The sequence below is a fragment of the Scyliorhinus torazame genome, chromosome 3 (genome assembly GCF_047496885.1).
Source record: "Scyliorhinus torazame isolate Kashiwa2021f chromosome 3, sScyTor2.1, whole genome shotgun sequence".
Lineage (NCBI taxonomy): Eukaryota > Metazoa > Chordata > Chondrichthyes > Carcharhiniformes > Scyliorhinidae > Scyliorhinus > Scyliorhinus torazame.
The window spans coordinates 95,382,953-95,405,226 of NC_092709.1; the positions used below are offsets into that span (position 1 = coordinate 95,382,953).

Consider the following 22,274-nt stretch of genomic DNA (forward strand, 5'->3'; position numbering starts at 1 on the left):
CAGTTCTCACAATTAGTGACTTAGAGATGTATCCTTATTTTATCATTGAGCAAAGGAAAAATAAAGAAATTAATTTGCAGTACACCATGCTTCCTACAATACTTTACACCAGTCAATTTCAAAGTCGGGGCCGCGACCCATGGGTGGGTCGTGGGCGGCTGTCGGGAGGATCGTGGAACCATACATTGCGGTGTTCCCGATCGCTGGAATTAATGCGCTATGGCCACAGCAGCAGGCTTTTAAAAATGCTGGCTGCAAGCGGCTTTAAAAATGAAGGCCGCGACCGCTTTAAAAATGCGGGCGTACTGCGTATGCGTGCTCACTAATCAGTGCGCATGCTCAAAGTCCAGCTAGAAGCACCACCTCCCCCTGACGACCGCATCATGACTCAGGAGAAGATTTTTTAAAAATTCAATCAGTCTTCGATGCCTGAGGCATCCTTAGATGACTAAGGAAGCAGAGAGCAGGTCACGCGCCCTGAACACTAACGTCACGTGCTCTGGGCGGGATTGCGATTCCTCCATTTTGTCAGCAGATAACAAGCAACAGGACTGAAACAATTTGTGATGAACGGTTACTGCCTTATCATCATGTAAGGTGATGTCCCCTTTAAGACCAGGCTTGGAAACCTGGGGACTCCGCCTCTGGCTCCGCCCATCTGGGAGCCATACATAAAGGCCTGCCTCATGGTCTGTATAGCAGTCAGCTCTCGTCCAAATCTGTAGCATAGTTATTAGCCTAATAAAGCCTTCTTTACAGTTTAATCTCTAAGCATCATTATTGAGGGTACCTCAATTTATTAGGCTAAACTAGATTCAGGATGGACGCAGGCCTAAAACCAGAGAAGCTCAATCTGGAAGCACGAACGCCGGAGGCAAAATAAAATTTTAAATACTGGCTGCGGTGCTTCGAGGCCTACCTGGACTCCTCAGAGACTCCCATCCTGGGGCCACGCAAGCTGCGCCTACTCCACGCCCGGGTGAGTCACAGAATCTCCGCCACGCTCGAAAAGGCGACGATTTATGAGGAAGCGATTGAGTTGCTCCGCAAGCGGTTTGTCAAACCCGTCAATGAGGTGCACGCCCGGCATCTGCTCTCTACCTGCCGGCAGCGCTCGGGGGAATCGCTCGACGGGTTTGTTGAGAAACTCACCGCGCTGGCCAGGGACTGTGACCATCAGGATGTGACAGGGGAAGTCCATATGAACCTGCACATCAGAGATTCTTTCGTGTCCGGCATCCGCTCGACCTACATCCGGCAGCGACTGCTCGAAAACGGGGCAAAAGACCTCCAGGAGACGCTAACGCTCGCCTCCTCGCTGGAGGTGGCCCGACACAACTTGGGTACGTACCCCGCGGACTCTGCCAGCCCCCCCCGGACTTCCTCAGACTCGCCCGTATTACAGGCCTGCGCCACGCGGCCACCCGCTCACTATGGGGGCACACCTTGCTACATCTGCGGGCAGGGCCAGCACCCACGCCCACGCTGCCCAGCCCGCTCCGCGATCTGCAGCGACTGCGGGAAGAAAGGGCACTTTGCGAGGGTCTGCCTGGCCAGACCCAGGGGCCAGAAAAACAAAGGACAGCCGGCCCGAAAATCAGGCTCTCAGGCCCGCAGGCCTCGCAATGCTGCTGCGCACCGACCCGACACGTCCTCTTCTGACGCGTCATCAGCCTCGTGCGAATCATGGGAGCGGCCATCTGGTCGGCGGCCATCTTCTCGACCCGACACGTGCGACCAACGGCAGCGGCCATTTTACGACTCCGACTACCCGCGACTGGGTGCGATCACCCTCGATCAAACTCGGCCAAAACACCTGCAGAACTCCATGATGCAGGTCCAGGTCAACGGGCACGACACTGCATGCCTCTTCGAATCCGGGAGCACGGAGAGCTTTATCCACCCTGAAACGGTAAGGCACTGCTCCCTACGCACCCATCCCACATCCCAAACCATAGCCCTCGCATCTGGGTCCCACTCGGTACAAATCACGGGGTACTGTATTGCGGATCTCTTGATCCAGGGTGCCAAATACACCCGTTTCAAATTTTATATCCTCCCTCACCTCTGTGCCCCCCTGCTGCTCGGACTGGATATCCAGTGCAGCCACCGAAGCCTGACACTGAAGTTCGGTGGACCCTTGCCCCCCGTCACGGTGTGCTGCCTTGCGACACTGTTAGCTATTCGCTAACCTCACTCCCGACTGTAAGCCCGTCGCCACCAGGAGCCGGCGCTACAGTGCCCAAGATATGGCTTTTATCAAGTCAGAGGTCCAGCGTTTACTGGGAGAGGGGGTCATCGAGGCTAGCAACAGCCCTTGGAGAGCGCAAGTGGTGGTAGTCCGGTCCGGGGAGAAGAAACGGATGGTCGTGGATTATAGCCAGACCATAAACCGATTCACGCAGCTTGATGCGTACCCCCTTCCTCGCATCGCGGAAATGGTAAATCGGATCGCCCAATACCGAGTCTTTTCCACGGTCGACCTCAAATCTGCCTACCACCAGCTCCCCATCCGACCAAAAGACCGCCCCTATACTGCCTTCGAAGCAGCCGGCCGGCTCTTCGACTTCCTCAGGGTCCCCTTTGGTGTCACAAATGGGGTATCCGTCTTTCAAAGGGCGATGGACCAAATGGTGGACCAGTACGGTTTGCGGGCTACATACCCGTACTTGGACAATGTCACCATCTGCGGCCATGATCAGCAGGACCATGACGCTAACCTCAAAAAGTTCCTCCAGACCGCCCGAGCCCTTAACCTGACCTATAACGAGGGCAAATGCGTTTTCCACACCACCCGGCTGGCCATCCTCGGCTATGTCGTGGAAGACGGGGTCCTAGGTCCCGACCCCGACCGCATGTGCCCCCTTAAGGAACTCCCTCTTTCCCCCGCAGCCTCAGGGTCATCCACAATGACCTCTGCCACCCGGGGGTTACCCGGCTCGTCCATTTCATCAAGTCCCGCAACCTACCTTACTCAACCAAGGAGGTCAAGGCCATGGTCAGGGCCTGCCAGGTCTGTGCGGAGTGCAAACCGCACTTCTATCGACCAGACAAGGTTCGGCTCGTGAAGGCCTCGGGCCCCTTTGAGCGACTGAGCGTGGACTTCAAGGGGCCCCTCCCGTCCACCAACCGTTATGCCTATTTCCTCACCGTGATCGATGAGTTCTCCCGTTTCCCATTCGCCATTCCCTGCACCGACATGACCTCAGCCACGGTGATTAAGGCACTGCACAGCATCTTCACCCTGTTCGGTTTCCCTGCTTACATCCACAGCGACCGGTGTACATCGTTCATGAGCGATGAACTGCGTCAGTATCTGCTCAGCAAAGGCATCGCCTCGAGCAGAACGACCAGCTATAACCCACGGGGAAATGGGCAGGTGGAGAGGGAGAACGCGACCATGTGGAAGGCTGTCCTTCTGGCCCTGCGGTCGAGAAATCTCACAACCTCCCGCTGGCAGGAGGTCCTACCCGATGCCCTACACTCCATTAGGTCACTCCTCTGCACGGCCACAAATGAGACCCCTCATGAGCGATTGTTTCTCTTCCCCAGGAAGTCTACCTCCGGGGTCTCGCTTCCACCTTGGCTGACGGCTCCGGGACCTGTTCTTCTCCGGAGGCACGCGAGGAGCCATAAAACGGACCCCCTAGTTGAAAAGGTCCGACTGCTCCACGCCAACCCCAGTTACGCCTACGTGGAGTACTCCGACGGCAGGCAAGATACGGTTTCCCTCCGGGATCTGGCGCCCGCTGGATCCTCCACCACAGACGCCCCTTCCCGCGCCGCTCCCCTGCAGGACCCGTCGCCCCCTACAACACACCCCCTTCCGGCCCTACCACCCGTTGGTGAGCTCCTACCGTGCGCCCCCCCTTGCGCCCCCCCTTTACACACCCCGCCGGCGCCGGCTCCGCTACCCCCGGCCCTGCCTAGTTCCTCTGCCCCGACCCGGGCCGAAGCTCTGACCGCTGTGCTCCCGGATGTGCCCTCAACCGGGACGTCCGTGCCCGCCGCATCACCGCCCGAACTGAGGAGATCGAGGAGGACGATCCGGCCGCCGAGACGGATGGACCTATGATGGCACTTCACCCCCGCCGGACTCCTTTTTAAATAGGGGGTGAATGTGATGAACGGTTACTGCCTTATCATCATGTAAGGTGATGTCCCCTTTAAGACCAGGCTTGGAACACTGGGGACTCCGCCTCTGGCTCCGCCCATCTGGGAGCCATACATAAAGGCCTGCCTCATGGTCTGTATAGCAGTCAGCCCTCGTCCAAATCTGTAGCATAGTTATTAGCCTAATAAAGCCTTCTTTACAGTTTAATCTCTAAGCATCATTATTGAGGGTACCTCACAATTTAAATGTATTGTTTTGTAATAAGAAGGAGAGGGCCACAGACATAGGCCAGGATCTCACAACTAAACCTGTTGTAGAGAGGGGCTCAGGAGAATCCACAGCAGGACAAAGCAGTGGTGGTGTGAGCTGTCAGGAGAGTCCACAACAGGGCAAAGCAGTGGTGGTGTGAGCTGTCAGGAGAGTCCACAACAGGGCAAAGCAGTGGTGGTGTGAGCTCCAGGACCTCTGATGAATTACCCATGCAGAAATGTAACACTGAATGACAAAACAAGTGAGATCGTGAGGACCAAGCAGGCTCACCTGCCGCATTAAAGGTAAGTGAAAATGGTGAGTCACAAAGTTTGGGCAGCGAGGGTTGCGAAAGTCGACCAGCATGGGTCGTGAACGTCTACCGGCGTGGATCGTGAACATCGGCTGGCATGGGTCCCGAAGGTTGGCTGGTTGGGAAAAATGGGCCGCCGGAATAAAACTTTGAAAAACACTGCTTTACACTACCTACAGTAGTTTACACTCCCATTGTACAATAGAGAAAGGGATTTTCCTTCTCTTGTGGATTAAAACCTCCTTCTGCACTGTAAATTCTATGATAATCTATGAAACAAATATTTGCATTTATATTACCTTTTATTTGGTCAAAATCCCCTGAAGCGTTTCACAGAACAAGTTATTCTGATGCACATTAACTGAACTATAGGCAAAGGTTAAATGCAATCAAGGTTAAATGAAGAAGAAGTTGTCTTCAATTCTGATATTCCAGCCTATGCCGTGTGATAGTTTCACTTCCCACACAGCTGTTATTTTGGCCTCTTGACTAAGTTTCCCAATTAGCACCAACATTTGAGCAATTTTATACTATGAACTCACGTCTACTTAACCCTCCCATTGCCGGCTTCTCGCTACCCTGCTCTCACTCCCTCACCGCTCCACCTCCAAACAATACATTTATTTGCATCACCATATCTAGGGAATCATTTCACATGAAATACAACATCGATAAAACATTATCCACACACCTTTCAGATCATCCTCTTTCTGTTCTATATTTTCCTCTAAAGCAGGTAAATGTGGATAGTTAAAGTCTTCTTTAAATGTTTCTGCATGCTTCCCATTCAGAAATATATCAATCTGTAAAATGAAAATGTTGTCAGTTATAACAATATGCTATATTAGATAGTGTTTAAATCGTAACACACTAAAGAGACTTCAAGTTTGATTATGTGACTGATACTCCCAAGCACTGTCCACAACGAGTGCAAGTCAAGACACTGCAGACTGGCAGCCACAATTTATCATTAAAAAAAATATATATATATTTTTAAATATAGAGTACCCAATCAATTTTTTTCCAATTGAGGGCAATTTAGCGTGGCCAATCCACCTACCCTGCACACCGTTGGGTTGTGGGGGTGAGACCCACGCAGACACGGGGAGAGTGTGCAAACTCCACACAGACAGTGATCAGGGGCCGGGATCGATCCCGGGTCCTCAGTGCCGTAGGCATACCATTTATCATACTTACTTTGCAATAGTTTTATTTAATGCACACTGAAGTGTTGCTATGGCATAGAGGCCAGTTGTGGTATGAACACTCTTCTGCCTCATTCAAGCTGAGAAACAGTTATGGGTTCAAACTGAGAGGCTTGCAAATGTTACAGTCTCTTCAAAAATTACTTTTACTAATTAGTTCAATGCTGAAAAATATGAGGTGATATATTTTGGTTTGAAGAATGTATACTGAATGGTACTATTTCAAAAGGGGTGCAAGAAAAGAGTCTTGTGGGTGAGACAGCATGGTGGCACAGTGGTTAGCACTGCTGCCTCACAGTGCCAGGGACCCGGGTTCAATTCCGGCATCGGGTGACAGTCTGTGCGGAGTTTGCACACGTTGGGCGGGAATTACCAATCATCCCGTCGCGTGTTGTTCGGTGGCGGATGCAGCCCACCAGCGGGATCTACCGACCCCGCCGTTGTCAAAGGGAATTCCCGGTGACAGTACCTCTCGTCACCGGGAAACCTATGCGCCGGCGAGGGACTGGAATTTTCCGCTGGAGTAAACAACCCCATAAATCCTGCCCTCTGCCAGTGTCCACTGCAGTTTCCTCCCACAGTCCAAAGATGTGTAGGCTAGGTGGATTGGCCATGCTAAATTGCCACTTAAGTGGGGTTATGGGGATAGGGCCTTGGTAGGGTACTCTTTTGGGGGGGTTGGTGCAGACTCGATGGGCCGAATAGCCTCCTGCACTGTTCTATGATATTTGTTGAACACATTTTGGGAAATACTGGACAGGTTAACAAAGCAATTAGTAAAGCACATGTAATCCTGGACTTTATAAATATATATTTATAAATGGATGGATGGATGGATGGATGGATAAATAGAGCCATAAAGTACAAAAAACAGGAACTCATGCCAAATCTAAAAACCAATAGTTTGGTCCCAATTGGCGTATCGTGTCTGACATGGACATCACACTTCGGTTCGGGCAAGAACGTTTTGGAGAGGATACAGCAGAGTTAATAATAATAATAATCTTTTATTGTCACAAGTATGAAGTTACTGTGAAAAGCCCCTCGTCACCACATTCCGGCGCCTGTTCGGTCAAGCTGGTACGGGAATTGAAACCGCGCTGCCGGCCTTGTTCTGCATCACAAACCAGCTGTCTAGCCCACTGAGCTAAACCAGTTACTAGAATGTTTCCAGGAATGAGGAATTACATGGATAGACTGGAGGAGCTGGAATTGTTATCCTTAGAGCAGGGAAGATTTACAGTAGATTTGATGAAGGGGTTTTAAGTAATAAAGGGTTCACACAGAGTAAATAAAGATAAACTAAAGGTTGAGTATCCCTTATTCGAAATGCTCTGAAATCCGCACTTATTTCTAAGCGCTGAAATCATGTTTCTAGTAATGATAACATGGCGTTCGCCCGAGATCCGCTCGCTATGTGACGTCTGTTTCTAGCACTGTGTTCCGTTCCTGTGGCCTGTCAGAAGGAAAGCCGTGTACCCCCCGGCGACTCCGAGCAGTGTCCGATGGTCTTTGCAGCTTGGTATTGCAAAATTCAAAACATTCTGGAGACACTCTTGGCCCCAAGCATTTTGAATAACGGATACCAAAGGCTGAAAAGTCGACAACTAGAAGGAAGATTTAAGGTGATTGGCAAAAACAAACAGGCGACATGAGGAGAAGCTTTCCCACCCAGTGGGTGGTTAGGATTTGGAATACACCGCCTGATAGGGTGGTGGATACTGCTTCAACAGCAGCTTTCAAAGGGGAATTTGATAAATAATTGAAGGAGAGAAAACCGGGCAGATGTAAGGAAAGAGTGGGGGAGTCTGATTAACAGGATTACTCTTCAAAAAGAGCCTGTGCTGGCACAGTGGCTTGAATGGCCTCTAACCGTGCTGTACTGTTCTCTGATTATCAGACATCATTATTTATTAAAAATTCCCTAATTAATTTTCCTAGTATCTGTCATTGTTTGTCATTATAACTCTATCCTGCTTTGAACAACTCGTTATCTAATTCCAACTTAGTTAAGGAAGTACTTCTCTTAACACAATAAGTGTAACAAAGGATTAAAAATGATTTGCCTCACTTAAGTAACCCAAAATACGACATGTTTTTCTCTCATACAAGCTCTCACCAATTCCTTCATAGAATTAAGTTACTTTAAAAAAAAAATTTAGATTACCCAATTATTTTTTCCAATTAAGGGGCAATTTAGCGTGGCCAATCCACCTACTCTGCACATTTTTGGGTTGTGGGAGCGAAACCCACGCAGTCACGGGGAGAATGTGCAAACTCCACACGGACTGTGACCCAGAGCCGGGATCAAACCTGGGACCTCAGCGCCGTGAGGCAGCTGTACTAACCACTAGGCCACCGTGCTGCCCGAATTAAGTTACTTAAAAAAAAAAAAATGTTTATTAAGAATTTTTAAACAAAATTTTCAACCATACAAACAAGCCCCCTCCCCCCCCTCACCCCCCCGTAACAAAAAGAAAAGAAAACTCGCATAGCAAGACATAAACATGGCAAATCAATATGAGACAGAACTTTGTACATTGGATTCCTCCCGTACATATCAGTTTTCCGGATCATTTATGTATTTTCTTGCTCAGATGCCCCCCAGAATTCCCTCACCTGCCACCTCACAAACGCCCTCCACTTGCATGTACCTGAAAGCGTTTCCCGGGGGTAGTCCAAACTTCTCCTCCAGCGCCCCTAAGCTCACAAACGTCCCATCGATGAACAGGTCCCCCATTCTTCTAATCCCTGCCCGATGCCAGCTCTGAAACCCCCCGTCCATCCTTCCTGGGACAAACCGATGGTTATCTCTGATCGGGGACCACACCGAGGCTCCCATCGCACCCCTGTGCCGTCTCCATTGCCCCCATATCTTTAGCGTTGCCGCCACCACCAGTCTCGTGGTATACCTTGTCGGCGAATTGAAAGCGCGCTGCTGGCCTTGTTCTGCATCACAAACCAGCTGTCTAGCCCACTGAGCTAAACCAGTTACTAGAATGTTTCCAGGAATGAGGAATTACATGGATAGACTGGAGAAGCTGGAATTGTTATCCTTCGAGCAGGGAAGATTTACAGTAGATTTGATGAAGGGGTTTTAAGTAACAAAGGGTTCACACAGAGTAAATAAAGATAAACTAAAGGTTGAGTCGGCGAGAGTGGCAGCGGTGCCGTCACCAGCGCCCCCAGGCTCGTTCCTTTGCAGGACGCCATCTCCAACCTCTTCCATGCCGCCCCCTCTCCCTCCATCACCCACTTACGGATCATCGCCACGTTGGCTGCCCAATAGTAGCCACCCAGATTCGGCAACGCCAGCCCTCCTCTATCTCTACTATGCTCCAGGAACCCCCTCCTTACCCTCGGGGTCTTACTCGCCCACACAAAACCCATAATGCTCCTGCCTACCCTCTTAAAAAAGGCCTTGGTGATCACAATTGGAAGGCATTGGAAAACAAAAATAAACCTCGGGAGGACCACCATTTTAATCGACTGTACTCTGCCCGCTAGCGAGAGTGGCAACATGTCCCACCGTTTAAAGTCGTCCTCCATCTGCTCCACCAGCCACGTCAAATTAAGTTTGTGCAGGGCCCCCCAGCTCCTAGCTACCTGGATCCCCAAGTATCGAAAGCTCCTTTCCGCCCTCCTCAATGGTAGGTCGCCTATCCCTCTTCCCTGATCCCCCGGATGCACCACAAAGAGCTCACTCTTCCCTACATTGAGCTTGTAGCCCGAGAAGTACCCAAACTCCCTTAGGATCTGCATGACCTCCACCATCCCCTCCACTGGGTCCGCCAGATGCAGCAACAGGTCGTCTGCAGACAGCGACACTCGATGCTCCTCTCCCCCTCGAACCACCCCCCTACATTTCGTGGACTCCCTTAATGCCATGGCCAAAGGTTCAATTGCTAATGCAAACAACAGGGGGGACAGGGGGCACCCCTGCCTCGCCCCTCGATACAGCCGGAAGTACTCCGACCTCCGCTGATTCGTAACTACACTCGCCACTGGGGCTCTATATAGGAGCTTAACCCAGCTAATAAACCCTCCCCCGAACCCAAACCTCCGCAACACTTCCCAGAGATACTCCCACTCTACTCGGTCAAAGGCCTTCTCCGCGTGCATAGCTGCCACTATCTCCGCCTCTTCCTCCACCGATGGCATCATAATCACATTTAGGAGCCTCCGCACATTGGTATTTAGCTGCCTGCCCTTTACAAATCCCGTCTGGTCCTCGTGAATCACCCCCGGGACACAGTCCTCAATCCTCGTAGCCAACACCTTTGCCAGCAACTTAGCATCTACGTTGAGGAGCGAGATCGGCCTATACGGCCCGCATTGCAGTGGGTCCTTGTCCCGCTTCAGGATCAAAGTGATCGTCGCCTCCGACATTGTCGGGGGCAGGGACCCCCCCTCCCTTGCCTCATTGAAAGTCCTTACCAGCAACGGGGCTAACAGGTCTACATACTTCCTATAGAACTCCACAGGGAACCCATCCGTTCCCGGGGCCTTCCCTGCCTGCATGCTCCCCAGTCCTTTAACCATCTCCTCCACCCCAATTGGCGCCCCCAAACCAGCCACATCCTGCTCCTCCATCCTCAGGAACCTCAGTTGATCCAAGAATCGCCGCATCCCCTCTTTTCCCCCTGGGGGCTGGGACCTATACAGTTCCTCGTAGAAGGCCTTGAATGCCTCATTCACTTTCACCGCACTCCGCACCGTAGTTCCCCTTCCAGCCTTGACTCCACCTATTTCCCTCGCTGCCATCCTCTTACGGAGCTGATGTGCCAGCATCCGGCTCGCCTTCTCCCCATACTCATACATCGCCCCCTGTGCCTTCCTCCACTGTGCCTCTGCCTTCCCTGTGGTCAACAAGTCGAACTCCGTCTGGAGACTTCGCCTCTCCCTGAGTAGTCCCTCATCAGGGGCCTCTGCATATCTCCTGTCCACTCTTAAAATCTCCCCCACTAACCTTAAAATCTCCCCCACTAACCTCTCCCTTTCCCTGCCCTCTCTCTTCTCCCTATGCGCCCTGATGGCGATTAACTCTCTCCTGACCACCACCTTCAGCGCCTCCCATACTACTCCCACCTGCACCTCCCTGTTGTCGTTGGCCTCCAGATACCTTTCGATACACCCCCGCACCCTCCCGCACACTTCCCCATCTGCCAGCAGTCCCACATCCAACCGCCACAGCGGGCGTTAGTCCCTCTCCTCCCCCAGCTCTAGTTCCACCCAGTGCGGGGCGTGGTCTGAAATAGCTATGGCCGAATACTCCGTTCCCTCCCCTTTCGGGATCAATGCCCTGCCCAGAACAAAAAAATCTATCCGGGAGTAGGCCTTGTGTACATGGGAGAAAAAAGAAAATTCTCTGGCCAAAGGCCTGGCAAATCTCCACGGATCTACTCCCCCCATCTGATCCATAAACCCCCTGAGCACCTTGGCCGCAGCCGGCCTCTTTCCGGTCCTAGATCTGGAGCGATCCTGTGCTGGGTCCAACACCGTGTTGAAATCCCCACCCATTATCAAGCTTCCTACCTCCAAGTTTCATGAATCCAGCATCGTCCCAATTCGGGGCGTATACATTTACCAATACCACCCCCATCCCCTGCAACCTACCGCTCACCATCATGTATCGGCCTCCATTGTCCGCTACTATGTTCTTGGCCTCAAACGATACCCGCTTCCCCACCAGTATTGCCACCCCTCTATTCTTTGCATCCAGCCCCGAATGGAACACCTGTCCTACCCATCCCTTCCTTAACCTGACCTGATCTGCCACCTTCAGATGTGTCTCCTGAAGCATGACCACGTCTGCCTCCAGTCCCTTTAAGTGCGCGAACACTCGGGCCCTCTTAACCGGCCCATTTAGGCCTCTCACATTCCACGTGATCAGCCGGATTGGGGGGCTACCCCCGGGGGCTACCCCCCCCACCCCTGCCGACTAGCCATCTCCTATTTTAGGCCAGTCCCGTGCCCGCGTCTCCCGCACCCTCCAGTCCCCCAGACGGGGAACCCCCGCCCCGACCACCTCTTCCATTTTCAGTTCCTCCTCGGCCAATGCAGCAGCAACCCTCTTGTCCCCCCCCTCCCCTCCCTGCTAGATCCAAATCTAGCTCTTTTGCTCCCCCCATAATACTTCTGTAAGTCAGCTGACTCCTGCTGACCCCGGCTTCCCACGACTTCCCGTTGACTCCCCCCGTTGGAAATCCCTCCTCCTCCTTGCGCTCCTCCATCCCCCCCCCTCCCTAATGCGGGAAAAAGCCCGCGCTTTCCTGAGCCAGCCCCGCCCCCTGTGGCGCAGCTCCTGTTGCGGCCCTATCCCAGTTCCCCCATCCCAGAGTCTCACCTCCCTCCAGTACCGACGCCCACATTCCTCACTGTCCCCCATCAAAAACTCTTCCCCCATCCCCATCCATCGTCCCACCCGTGAAACATTCTTTACCCATATTTACAACCCTGTATACAGTCAACATCTCCCCCACAACCACAGTCGCTCAGTCCGAGTCCAATTTTTCCGTTTGAATAAAGGTCCAAGCCTCTTCTGGCGTTTTGAAATAGTGGTGTCGGTCCTGATAAGTGACCCACAGTCGCGCTGGCTGCAGCATTCCGAATCTCACTCTTTTTTTATATAGCACCGCCTTGGCCCGGTTGAAGCCAGCTCTCCTCTTTGCCACCTCCGCGCTCCAGTCCTGGTAGACTCGGATCACCGCATTCTCCCATCTACTGCTCCGCTCCTTCTTGGCCCATCTCAGGACACTCTCTCTGTCCGCAAAACGATGGAACCTCGCCACTATCGCCCTTGGCAGCTCGCCAGCCTTGGGTCTCCTCGCCAGGACCCGGTGAGCCCCTTCTAGCTCCAGGGGGTTCGGAGAGACCTCCGCACCCATCAGCGAATGGAGCATCGTGCTCACATACGCCCCGGCATCAGTCCCCTCCACTCCTTCGGGGAGACCCAGAATCCGGAGATTCTTCCTCCTCGACCTGTTCTCCAGGACCTCGAATCTCTCAGCCCACCTCTTGTGCAGCACCTCATGCGCCTCCATCTTCACCGCCAGGCCCAAGATCTCGTCCTCGTTAGTTTTGTCCTTCACCTCTTGGAGCTCTACCGCCTGGGCCTTCTGGGTCGCCTTCAGCCCCTCAATCGTCAACAGCATTGGCGCCAGCACCTCCTTTTTAAGCTCCTCCAAGCAGCGCCTGAGAAACTCCTGCTGGTCCGGCCCCCATGCTGCTCGATTTCCGCCCTCCGCCATCTTGCTTTTTCCCCCTCGTTTCTGCCGCAGCTCCAAAGCCTCTTTTTCCGTCGCTCCACTTCTAGTCCCCTCCATACACGACAGAAGGGGGACCTTGCTTCACCTTCCCACACGGGATTTGGTCAAAAAATTTCCGTTGGGGCTCCTCCAGAGAGCCCAAAAGTCAGTTCTAGCGTGAGCTGCCGAAATGTGCGGCTTAGCTCCGCATCGCCGCAACCGGAAGTCCCCGAATTAAGTTACTTTAATACCAAACACGTTTAACAGGACTTGGAAAAAATATAGACAGTAATGTGACATCTTCCATGTAATTTGTAGTAAAACACATTTAGGAGCAGTACAGAAAAGAGACCCCAAAGCAATGAATAACATTATTTTGTTTAAAAGCAAAGCACAATTTCTTATCTAGTGATGCCAACCTACACGTGTGCCTCAGTATATGATGGGTTTATCCTAATTTCCAAGAGACTGCAAACTCAGACAGCTTAAGCATTTCAGAATATCGATCTGTAACAGGGGACATCTCAGTATCAATCTAGCTGCCTAATATTGTGCAGGGTTGAACTCTTGTTTGACCTCTAATATACTAATTTTCTATTTCAATTTGGCCTCCCATTTTGAAAGTGAGTACGGTGAGAATGCTAGATGCTACGTTTTCCTGCGGTTTCTAATATAAGCAAAAACATAGGTCTACATTTAAAATTAGTATCCATTCACCTGACAACTAACAGACAAAATCCAGAGATTTGGTTCAGTGGGGTTAGTGAGGTGGGAGTTTAACTTGAGGATAATGCCACTTAAAGAATGAGGATTCAATTCGTAAAGTATGTATCATTCTTTTTTTATTGGTTTTGCATTTATTTATAACAACAGTGCTAGGAACGTCACACAAACACCCCGAGGAATCTAGGGGAATAGGAAATAAAAATAAACAAACTAGCAGGCATGCATACAAAGGTAACACATATACAGACATGGGGCACCTAACTTTGGGTTCCTAGTGATTGGTTACCACAATTGCACTGTATTAATTATGTACATGTTGCCTCCTGGTATTAAAACACACCAGAGGCGTGTTTGGTACCACTCAGACGTGCCTTGGTGTTGATGTGGTCACGCCCATGTGCTTCCTCGCATTCTGTATTCTGGTTGTGTCTCTTCCCCCCTCCCCTTTTCCTATCACCCTCTACCATCCCCTCCCACCCCTTCTCCCATGCTTCCCTACCCTTCTCTTCTCTTCTTCCATTATCCGTTTCGGCCCTCCCTTCCTTATTGGTTGCTGGTCACAAATAGGTCTTTGAACAAACTGGTGAATTGCTTCCGTGTTGTGGAAGCTTTCCTCCGATCCTTGAATGGTGAATTTTATTTTTTCCAATTTAAGGAATTCTGCTAAGTCGGATGCCAGCCCGTGGTCATTGCGCTGCTGATCGCCAGACGAGCAGGATAAGGGAGGCAAAAGCTAGGGCATCTGTCCCCCTCTCCTGTAAAGAGCTCTGGCTATTCCGATACTCCGAAGACCGCCACAAGTGGCATGGCTCCACCCTCACCCCCACAACCTTGGACATAGCCTCGAAAAAGGAGGTCCAGTACCCGACAAGTCTGTGACAGAACCAGAACATGTGGGTGTGGTTGGCCGGTCCTCCCTGGCACCGTTCACGTTTGTCCTCCACCTCCGGGGAGAACCCCCTCATGTGTGTTCTGGTCAAGCGCACCCTGTGCACTACCTTTAGCTCCGTTAGGCTCAGTCCTTCACCTGCGCTATCTCCCTCGTGGTTGTCTTTTCTCAGGTGGTGAGCTAGCAGGCGGCTGGCCTCGTCTCCGTATTCATAAAAGGTCTCCCATGTCTGGTGGAGTTTGCTCACTGCTTTCCCAGTAGAGAGCAGGTCAAATTCCAAGTGTAGCTTTTTCCTCTCTGCCAGCAGCTCCACGGTCGGGGCCGTGAGTATTATTGATCAGCCCTATGGAGTCGATCAGCCGTTGCTGATCTGCCCTCTCCTTCCTATCCCTGAGTGTCCTGTATGCTATTATTTCCCTCTTAATCACCACCTTCAGTGCCTCCCAGAATGTTGAAGATGAGACCGCCCATTCTGGTTGCAGGATCCATATCTGTCAACGACTTGTGACAATCTTTTGCAGAATACCTTATCAGCGAAGAGGGATGTGACCAGCCTCCATGGGGGCGCAGGGCCCAGCCCGTCTCCAATCTCACATCCACAAAGTGTAGATCGTGGTCCGAGATGACTATTGCAGAATATTCCACCTCTACTACCCCAGGAACACCAGTTTACCCAGTACAAAGAATTCAATATGGGGTATACTTTGTGAAGTTGGGAGAAGAAGGAGAACTCCTTTTCCCTTGGATGGTTGTGTCATGATATTCCGGTAAACATCATAGCACATACATACATACATACTGATGGACAGATCAACGGACCAATCAACACACACAAAACACGACAGCCAATCACAGGCAAGAGCATACACAGTACAAAACAGGGAACACGACACTTCCCGGGCACTCGAGCAAGGAGACAGCTCAGGGCACAGAGCTCATAGCAAGCCACTCAGACATCCACCATGTGCTGAGTGCCACTACAAGATATAATTAGGAATAGGTCCACAGATTCAAGGGTCACGATCGAACCTCAGTAAACAGTTTACCAGTGTAAATAGATGTTTGAAATAAAACTGAGTTGTACCATTCGCAACCGTGTTGGTTCATCTGTGTAGCAGAGTACCCAACACTTCAGTTGAACTCCCACGGATTCACCCCCCCCACCCCCATCTGCTCCATAAAGGTGTTCAGTTCCCTTGCCATGGCCAATTGTTTCCCTGATTTGGGGCTGGATTTGTCCGTCCTGGGTCCTGTACACAGTTGGAGTCTCCCCCCATGATGACTTGGTGGGAGTCTAGGTCGGGGATTTCTGACTTGATTTTTTTGATGAAGTCTGCGTCGTCCAGTTAGAGCAAATATATTCACTAGTAGCACTGGTGCCCCTTACAGGACACTGCTGACCATACTGTCCCCCCCTCCTTGATCAGTCACCATATTCGTTGCTGTAAAGGTCGTCCTTTTGCTGAACAGTACAGCCACCCTCCTCGCTCTCGTACTGAAGCACACTTGTTGGTCTGTCCTATCCAGCTCTTTCTTACTCTCAGTCGGTCCTTCTACCTCAGGTGGAGGGAGATGATGTTGGCTCTTAGGCTCTTAGGCTTTTTAGATGGGTGAAGACTCTGGGTTTTTTCCCTGGGCCGTTGAGCCCACTGAGGTTCCAGGTGACTATTCTGATGGGGGGAGTTTCTGTCCCCCTCCCTCCTGTGGGGTCAGCTTACCACATGGAAGTGCCCCTGTACGTTGGGGTTTCCCTCTATTTGTGGGCAACCCAAGATGGCCGCAGTCGTTTTCTTTATTCCAGTCGCCCCATGTGCGACCTGATGTAACCAGCATTCTACCCTGCCCCACCTCACCGGGACCCTTTACCCTTGCCGTTTCCTCTTCTCTCCCCCCCCATACACCTGCTACCTCCACCCCTTTACCTTTCGGATCCCCCTTCCCCTTGTTTCATGGTTTTGTCCCTCTCCCCTTCTGCCAGACGCTCCCTTCCTTTCGGGAGTTGTGCTGTGGCCCCACCTCCTCTTACTTCAATGCACTAGCATACTCACCAGTGTGGTGGCTCTCCCTTGGGGGCACCTCACTCTCCCCTCAGCCCTTCTTGTTTCCCCCCTTCAGAGTATCTCTGCCCCCCCCCCCCCCCCACCCCCCCACCCCCTCCAAACCGCCACAAAAGATTACAATGAATAGTTCTTAGATATCCACTACTACTGTCTTCCCGGCCCGATTTTCTGGGTGGACTCATTTGCGTCCTCCGGTGTGTTAAACTATTGTTCTTTGTGGCCATAGGTTACCCAGAGTCTCACCAGGTATATCATTGCTAACTGTGCCTTACCTTTGAATAAAACCACCTACACAGAATGAGGCTTGGACAGGTCAGCCCCAATGTCTTGGTAGATGCAGATTGTATTAAAAAAAAATTTTTTCCAATTAAGGGGCAACTCAGCATGGCCAATCCACCTACCCTGCACATCTTTGGGTAGTAGGTGTGAAACCCACGCAGACACAGGGAGAATGTGCAAACTCCACACAGCAGTGACTTGGTGCTGTGAACCAGCAGTGCGAACCACTGCGCCACCATGCTGCCCAGATGCGGATTGTATGTCCTTCCCATCTACATGACCGTGTGGCCCTCGCCCACTTCAGCACCTTCTCTTTGTCTTGGAACTTCTGGAACTTTGCTATGAATGTTGGTGGTGGTTCTCCTGCTTTGGACTTTTGCCGGAGCGACCTGTGGGTATGGTCTACCTCTGGGGATTTGGCAAAGCCTTCCCCTCTGACCTGCTTTCCAAGAATCTGTACAATGCACTCCATCGGGTTCCTGGCCTCTGTGCCCTCAGGTAGCCCAACAATTCTTAGGTTCTGGTAGTGGGATCTGTTCTCCTGATCGTCCACCTTCCTCTTGAGCGCTCTCTGAGTAGTTACCAACCTTGCCACTTCTGCCTTGAGCGAGGTGATCTGATTGCTCTAGTCAGTGGCTGCTTTTTCCAGGTCCTGCACTGTCACCTCCTGGGTATCTAGCCTCCGCTCCGTTCTTTCCAGTGTTTCTTTGAAGGGGGCCAAACCAATTTTTGTGGCCGACCTTATGACTGACAAGAGTTCTCCTTAATGGAGTCCCTGCGTTTTTGGAGATCAATTGAAAGAAGCTCCATCCACTGCTCCGTTGGTGGGTGGGCCGGAGTTCGTGTTGGCGATCCTGCTTGGTCCGTCATGCTCTGCTTTGCTCTGCATGTCTATTGACTCGGAGGTCTGGATCTTCCTCTCCTGACTATACTATACTCTTGCTATTTTTCCTGCCCCGCGGCTAGTTTGAAGGCATTTGATCGGATGGTTGTTAGTTTAGGGTGAGGGTGTTTTGTTATTTTGGTGTCCGATGTATGGGTTAAAATAGCCGAAATCGAAGTTCCCAAGAGCGAGCCACCTTGTGTGCGACTGCTCAGCACATCGCCACCACCGGAGGTCAGCATGCATTATTCTTGATATACGAGTGGATTCTCACCTTGTGACTGGAAAGGCAAGGCAGCAAATTATGCAGATTTTTGAAGTGCCCGAACCATGTGACATGTATGAGAGCAAACAAAACGAAAAAGCTTAAAACGGCCAAGTACTTTGATTTCTAAAAAAATAACTTGCGTAAGTCTCGTAAAGTTCAAATCACGTGATTCAACTTTTGGGCAGAAGACACAAGTCCTGTGTTGAGAACAAATTAAGCGACTCTTCTGCATGGGGGTCTGGTACGAGCAAGAGGAAGAGTACCAATTGACCTAAAAGGGGCTTATATTGGGGTAAGTCCTGCAGTTATGCTTAGTCAACAATTTGAATATTTATTAGCAAAAATAAAGTTAGTTACCGCCGGTGTAAATAGTTTCTTAATTTGCAGCCATTTTACATAGTTTTTGTTTTTCTGCTCAACATGTTTGCATTTCACCACACGCAAAATCTGCCGTAAACCAGCACAACTGGGCAACATTTTACAATATAATTTTTAAAACAAGGCTGTTGTTTCAAAAAAAAAATCTTGATACATTTAGTAGTGGTAGTTTGAGCAGCACACTCAAAAATGGATTCATCACAAAGAATAAGCAGTTTCAATGCACCACTTAAGACAACTGTAAGTAACCCAATTTTAAATGATTGAAAATGCCTTTAAAAAAATATACAGAACCGATTATAAAAAAATATTTACTAGTTTTATTGGAGCACGGTAGTCAGTTTAATAAATTAAAAAGTCCATGTTCAAAAGCTTTTGAAAAGTTCCAATAATCTCCTTGTATCCAAAAACATCAGCTTAATTCATGAAGCCTCTTCAAAGGCCTGCAGATGTGTGTAATTAGCAGAAGCCAGCCATGGCAGCAAATTCAATCCTGAGGACGTGACTAGTTTTGTGTACTTCTTTCGCAATGTTTTCTAAACTAGCACAAAAAGATTGCAGAGCGAAGAGTTAAGCTAAATATAATTTGTGCTTAAAAGTTAGTCCCTAATCAGTTGCACCAATTTTGGGCAAATTATGCAAAATAACAAGCACAGTCAAGTGGAAACACCAGACCAAGAGATCGATGCTTAAACCCACAATCGTCTGACTTGGAGCTAAACATCATAGATGCTTAAATAATCTACAATTGTACGTCAAATCAGAATTTATAGAAAAAGGATCCCAAATTATACACATAATTCAGATGCCATCAATTTGGAAGCTAGATTTAATTGTTTGGTATAGACTGAATGTGCTTTTCTGTGGAGCCTTTCCTTTGGTTTGGTATTTTAAAATGTTTAACGCTTTTACTATACCGTAACATTCTGTTTTGGATGTAAAAAGAAGAATGGCTTCAGAACAGGAGACCTATGAATAAATAAAGAGAACGTTTAGAGTTGGTCAACACCAAATTATGAAAGTACAATTTAAAGAAGGTTTACTTATTTTTTAAACCTACAGAGCAGTGCAGCATCAATATTTCAAATTAAAATTGCGAAACCCGAAAAATAATAAAATCACGTCCCCGTCCTCATCTCAACCCTGGTTCCTTCTGTGCCCATTCCTGGGAAAATATTATCCCCAATTAATTTACAACTGCCCTTTCAAAATTCTAACAATCCAGCTTTGGTCCTTTATTCAGCACAACATTTCTGCAGCTATTGATTTTATCAACTGTACCCGACCTCCACCTTTGAGGCTGCAGCCCCCAATAAAACCATTACTCTGGTGGTTCCTCCTGGTATAATCCTCCTCTCCTCTCTCTTCCCTTCCTCCTGGTATGATCCTCATCTCTTCTCCCTTAACACAGCAGATACAAACTTAACGGAAATAGCACGCAGCTAATTTAGCCATTCTCCGCCGGACCAATGTAGCAATATTGGGTCCTGTGATTGCCTGCAGGAATTGCTCCCTACTTTAGGATTGTCCATGGGATGCAAAGAATAACCCCTGGCTTCCTTTCTCTACTGCAAATGGTCCTCTTCAACCCTGCTCCTTTGTCTCTTCCATCCTCCCCTCCAACAATAAGTGAGGAGCCAAGACCCTGTTTTTCTCTTAGACTGAGATCATCTGGTCAGCTGCTTCATGCCATGTCATTTTCTTCTACTTGATTAGCCTACTAGGCCAAACATTTCTCTAAAATGTCCCTGCCCTAGCCCTCAATTCACACAGATCTCTTGTTTCTCTCCCATTTTCCCTCCAAGCTCATATTATCCATGAGACCACATTCCATCTCCCTCGATCCTATTCCCTCTAATGTGCTGAGCACCTAACTTCCCTTCCTGGCTCCCATTTTAACTGATATTGTTAATGGTTCTCTCTCTTCAGATATTGTTCCCCTGTTCAAATCTGCCATCATCGCCCCTCTCCCCAAGAATTCAAGCTTTGACCCACTGTCCTTGCAAATTATCACCTCATCTCCAACCTTCCTTTTCACTCTGTTCAGATACTGGACCAGACGCCAACATTTGTTAGGATATTGGATAAGAACCCCAAAAAATGTTTTTTTCAATTTGTAAAACTGTGAGGAATGGATACTTTACCCTAGGAGTGATGACTTTGAACAATAGGTATCTTTTACGTGAAAACAAACTTGAATTTAAACACAGAAATAACCACATTAACAGCATAGTAAATAGCTTTACAATTATCAGTTAAACAGTTCTTAAACACAAAGAGAAACTTATACTTACTATCTATCTACACATGGTACTAACTCCAAATAAGCAAACCATTACAGTTCAAATTCTTATACTTATAAATGATGTTAACAACCAGATTACTTAGTTGTGTAGAGACTATTGGAAAGAGAGAGAGAGAGAGAGAGACCCTTTCAGGACACTTCTGCTCAACCTAGCAGCATTTGGCAAAACTGCTGTTCGACATAAAATCCTTCTGTCTTGTCAGACTCGCATCCTATGGCAAACTGCAAAACTACAGATGGACCTGACTCCTCCCATTAAATACATCATCTGTATCCCACTAAGTTCCATCAGGTGCTTAGCTCGGACGATAGACCATTTCCCCCATAAATCATCTTCTCTCCAGGGAATCTCCAACAATCATAACAAATGTTCCACTAGCCCTTATTATGTTAACATATAAATGGTTAGAATCAATCATGACCTCCTGGACCATTTCAAACAGAGTTAAGTGCTGTCAATTTCCAGCTGATCACTTCAAAATCACTCAACCGTGAAGGGAAGTGATTGGAAAGCACTCAATTCTGTTTGAAGTGGTCCAGGAGCTGTCAATCAAAGCTTGATGCTTATAAACATTGTGGTTAGAGCACTTGAGGTTTATTTTTTGAAAATGTTTTTATTAAAGTTTTAACATTGTATATAAAATTACAGAAAATACAAAAATACAAACAATAACCCTTAACCAAACGCAACCCCCCAAACGACCCTTTAATCCAAGAAACAAACGCCCCCCTTACTCAGTCATCCCCCCTAGTGTGCCCTCCGCCATCCCCTCCAACAGCGACTAACTCTCTGAAATACAATATAAACAACCGTCATCTCCGTTAGAACCCTTCAATCGACCCCCTCAAGGTGTATTTGACCTTCTTGAGGTGTAAAAACTCCATTAGATCGTTGCCAGCCTCCAGCCCAACAGGATCCGCCTCTGCGCCACCAACATGACAAAGGCAATGACATCAGCCACTGCCCCCATCCGCAGCTCCAGATCACATGAAACCCCAAAGATAGCCACCAAAGTACAGGGCTCTAGCTCAGTATTTAGAATCGCCAACATGGCTGCTAAAAAAGGACCTCCAAAAACCCACCAGTTTGCAACAGAACCAGAACATGTGCGTGTGGTGTGCAGGCCTCTCGAACAGCACTCACATCTATCCTCCACCCCTCAAAAAACCGACTCATCCTAGCCTTAGTGAGGTGCGCTCGAAACACTACCTTTAGCTGGATCAGGCTCAGTCTCACACAGAACGATGTGGCATTCACCCTCCGCAGCGCCTTACTCCATACCTCTTCCTACAGCATTGCCCCCAATTCCTCCACCCATTTAGCCTTTACCCCTACAACCAAACTCAACTCTTCCCTT

At 49.5% G+C, this 22,274-nt stretch overlaps 1 protein-coding gene across 2 annotated transcripts in view; it reads right to left on the reverse strand.

Moving 5' to 3' along the window:
* Positions 1-22,274, reverse strand: part of lratb.1 (lecithin retinol acyltransferase b, tandem duplicate 1) — a 270,816-nt gene that overhangs the window by 37,676 nt on the left and 210,866 nt on the right. For both annotated transcript variants that reach the window (XR_011940145.1, XM_072496002.1), the window contains exons 15-16: positions 19,529-19,580; positions 5,368-5,479 (exon numbers count right to left, since the gene is read on the reverse strand). Coding sequence is in view for 1 of the 2 variants with exons in the window: in XM_072496002.1 (XP_072352103.1) it covers positions 5,368-5,479; positions 19,529-19,580 (164 nt within the window). In the remaining variant the exon portion in view is untranslated. The remainder of the gene's footprint in view (positions 1-5,367; positions 5,480-19,528; positions 19,581-22,274) is intronic.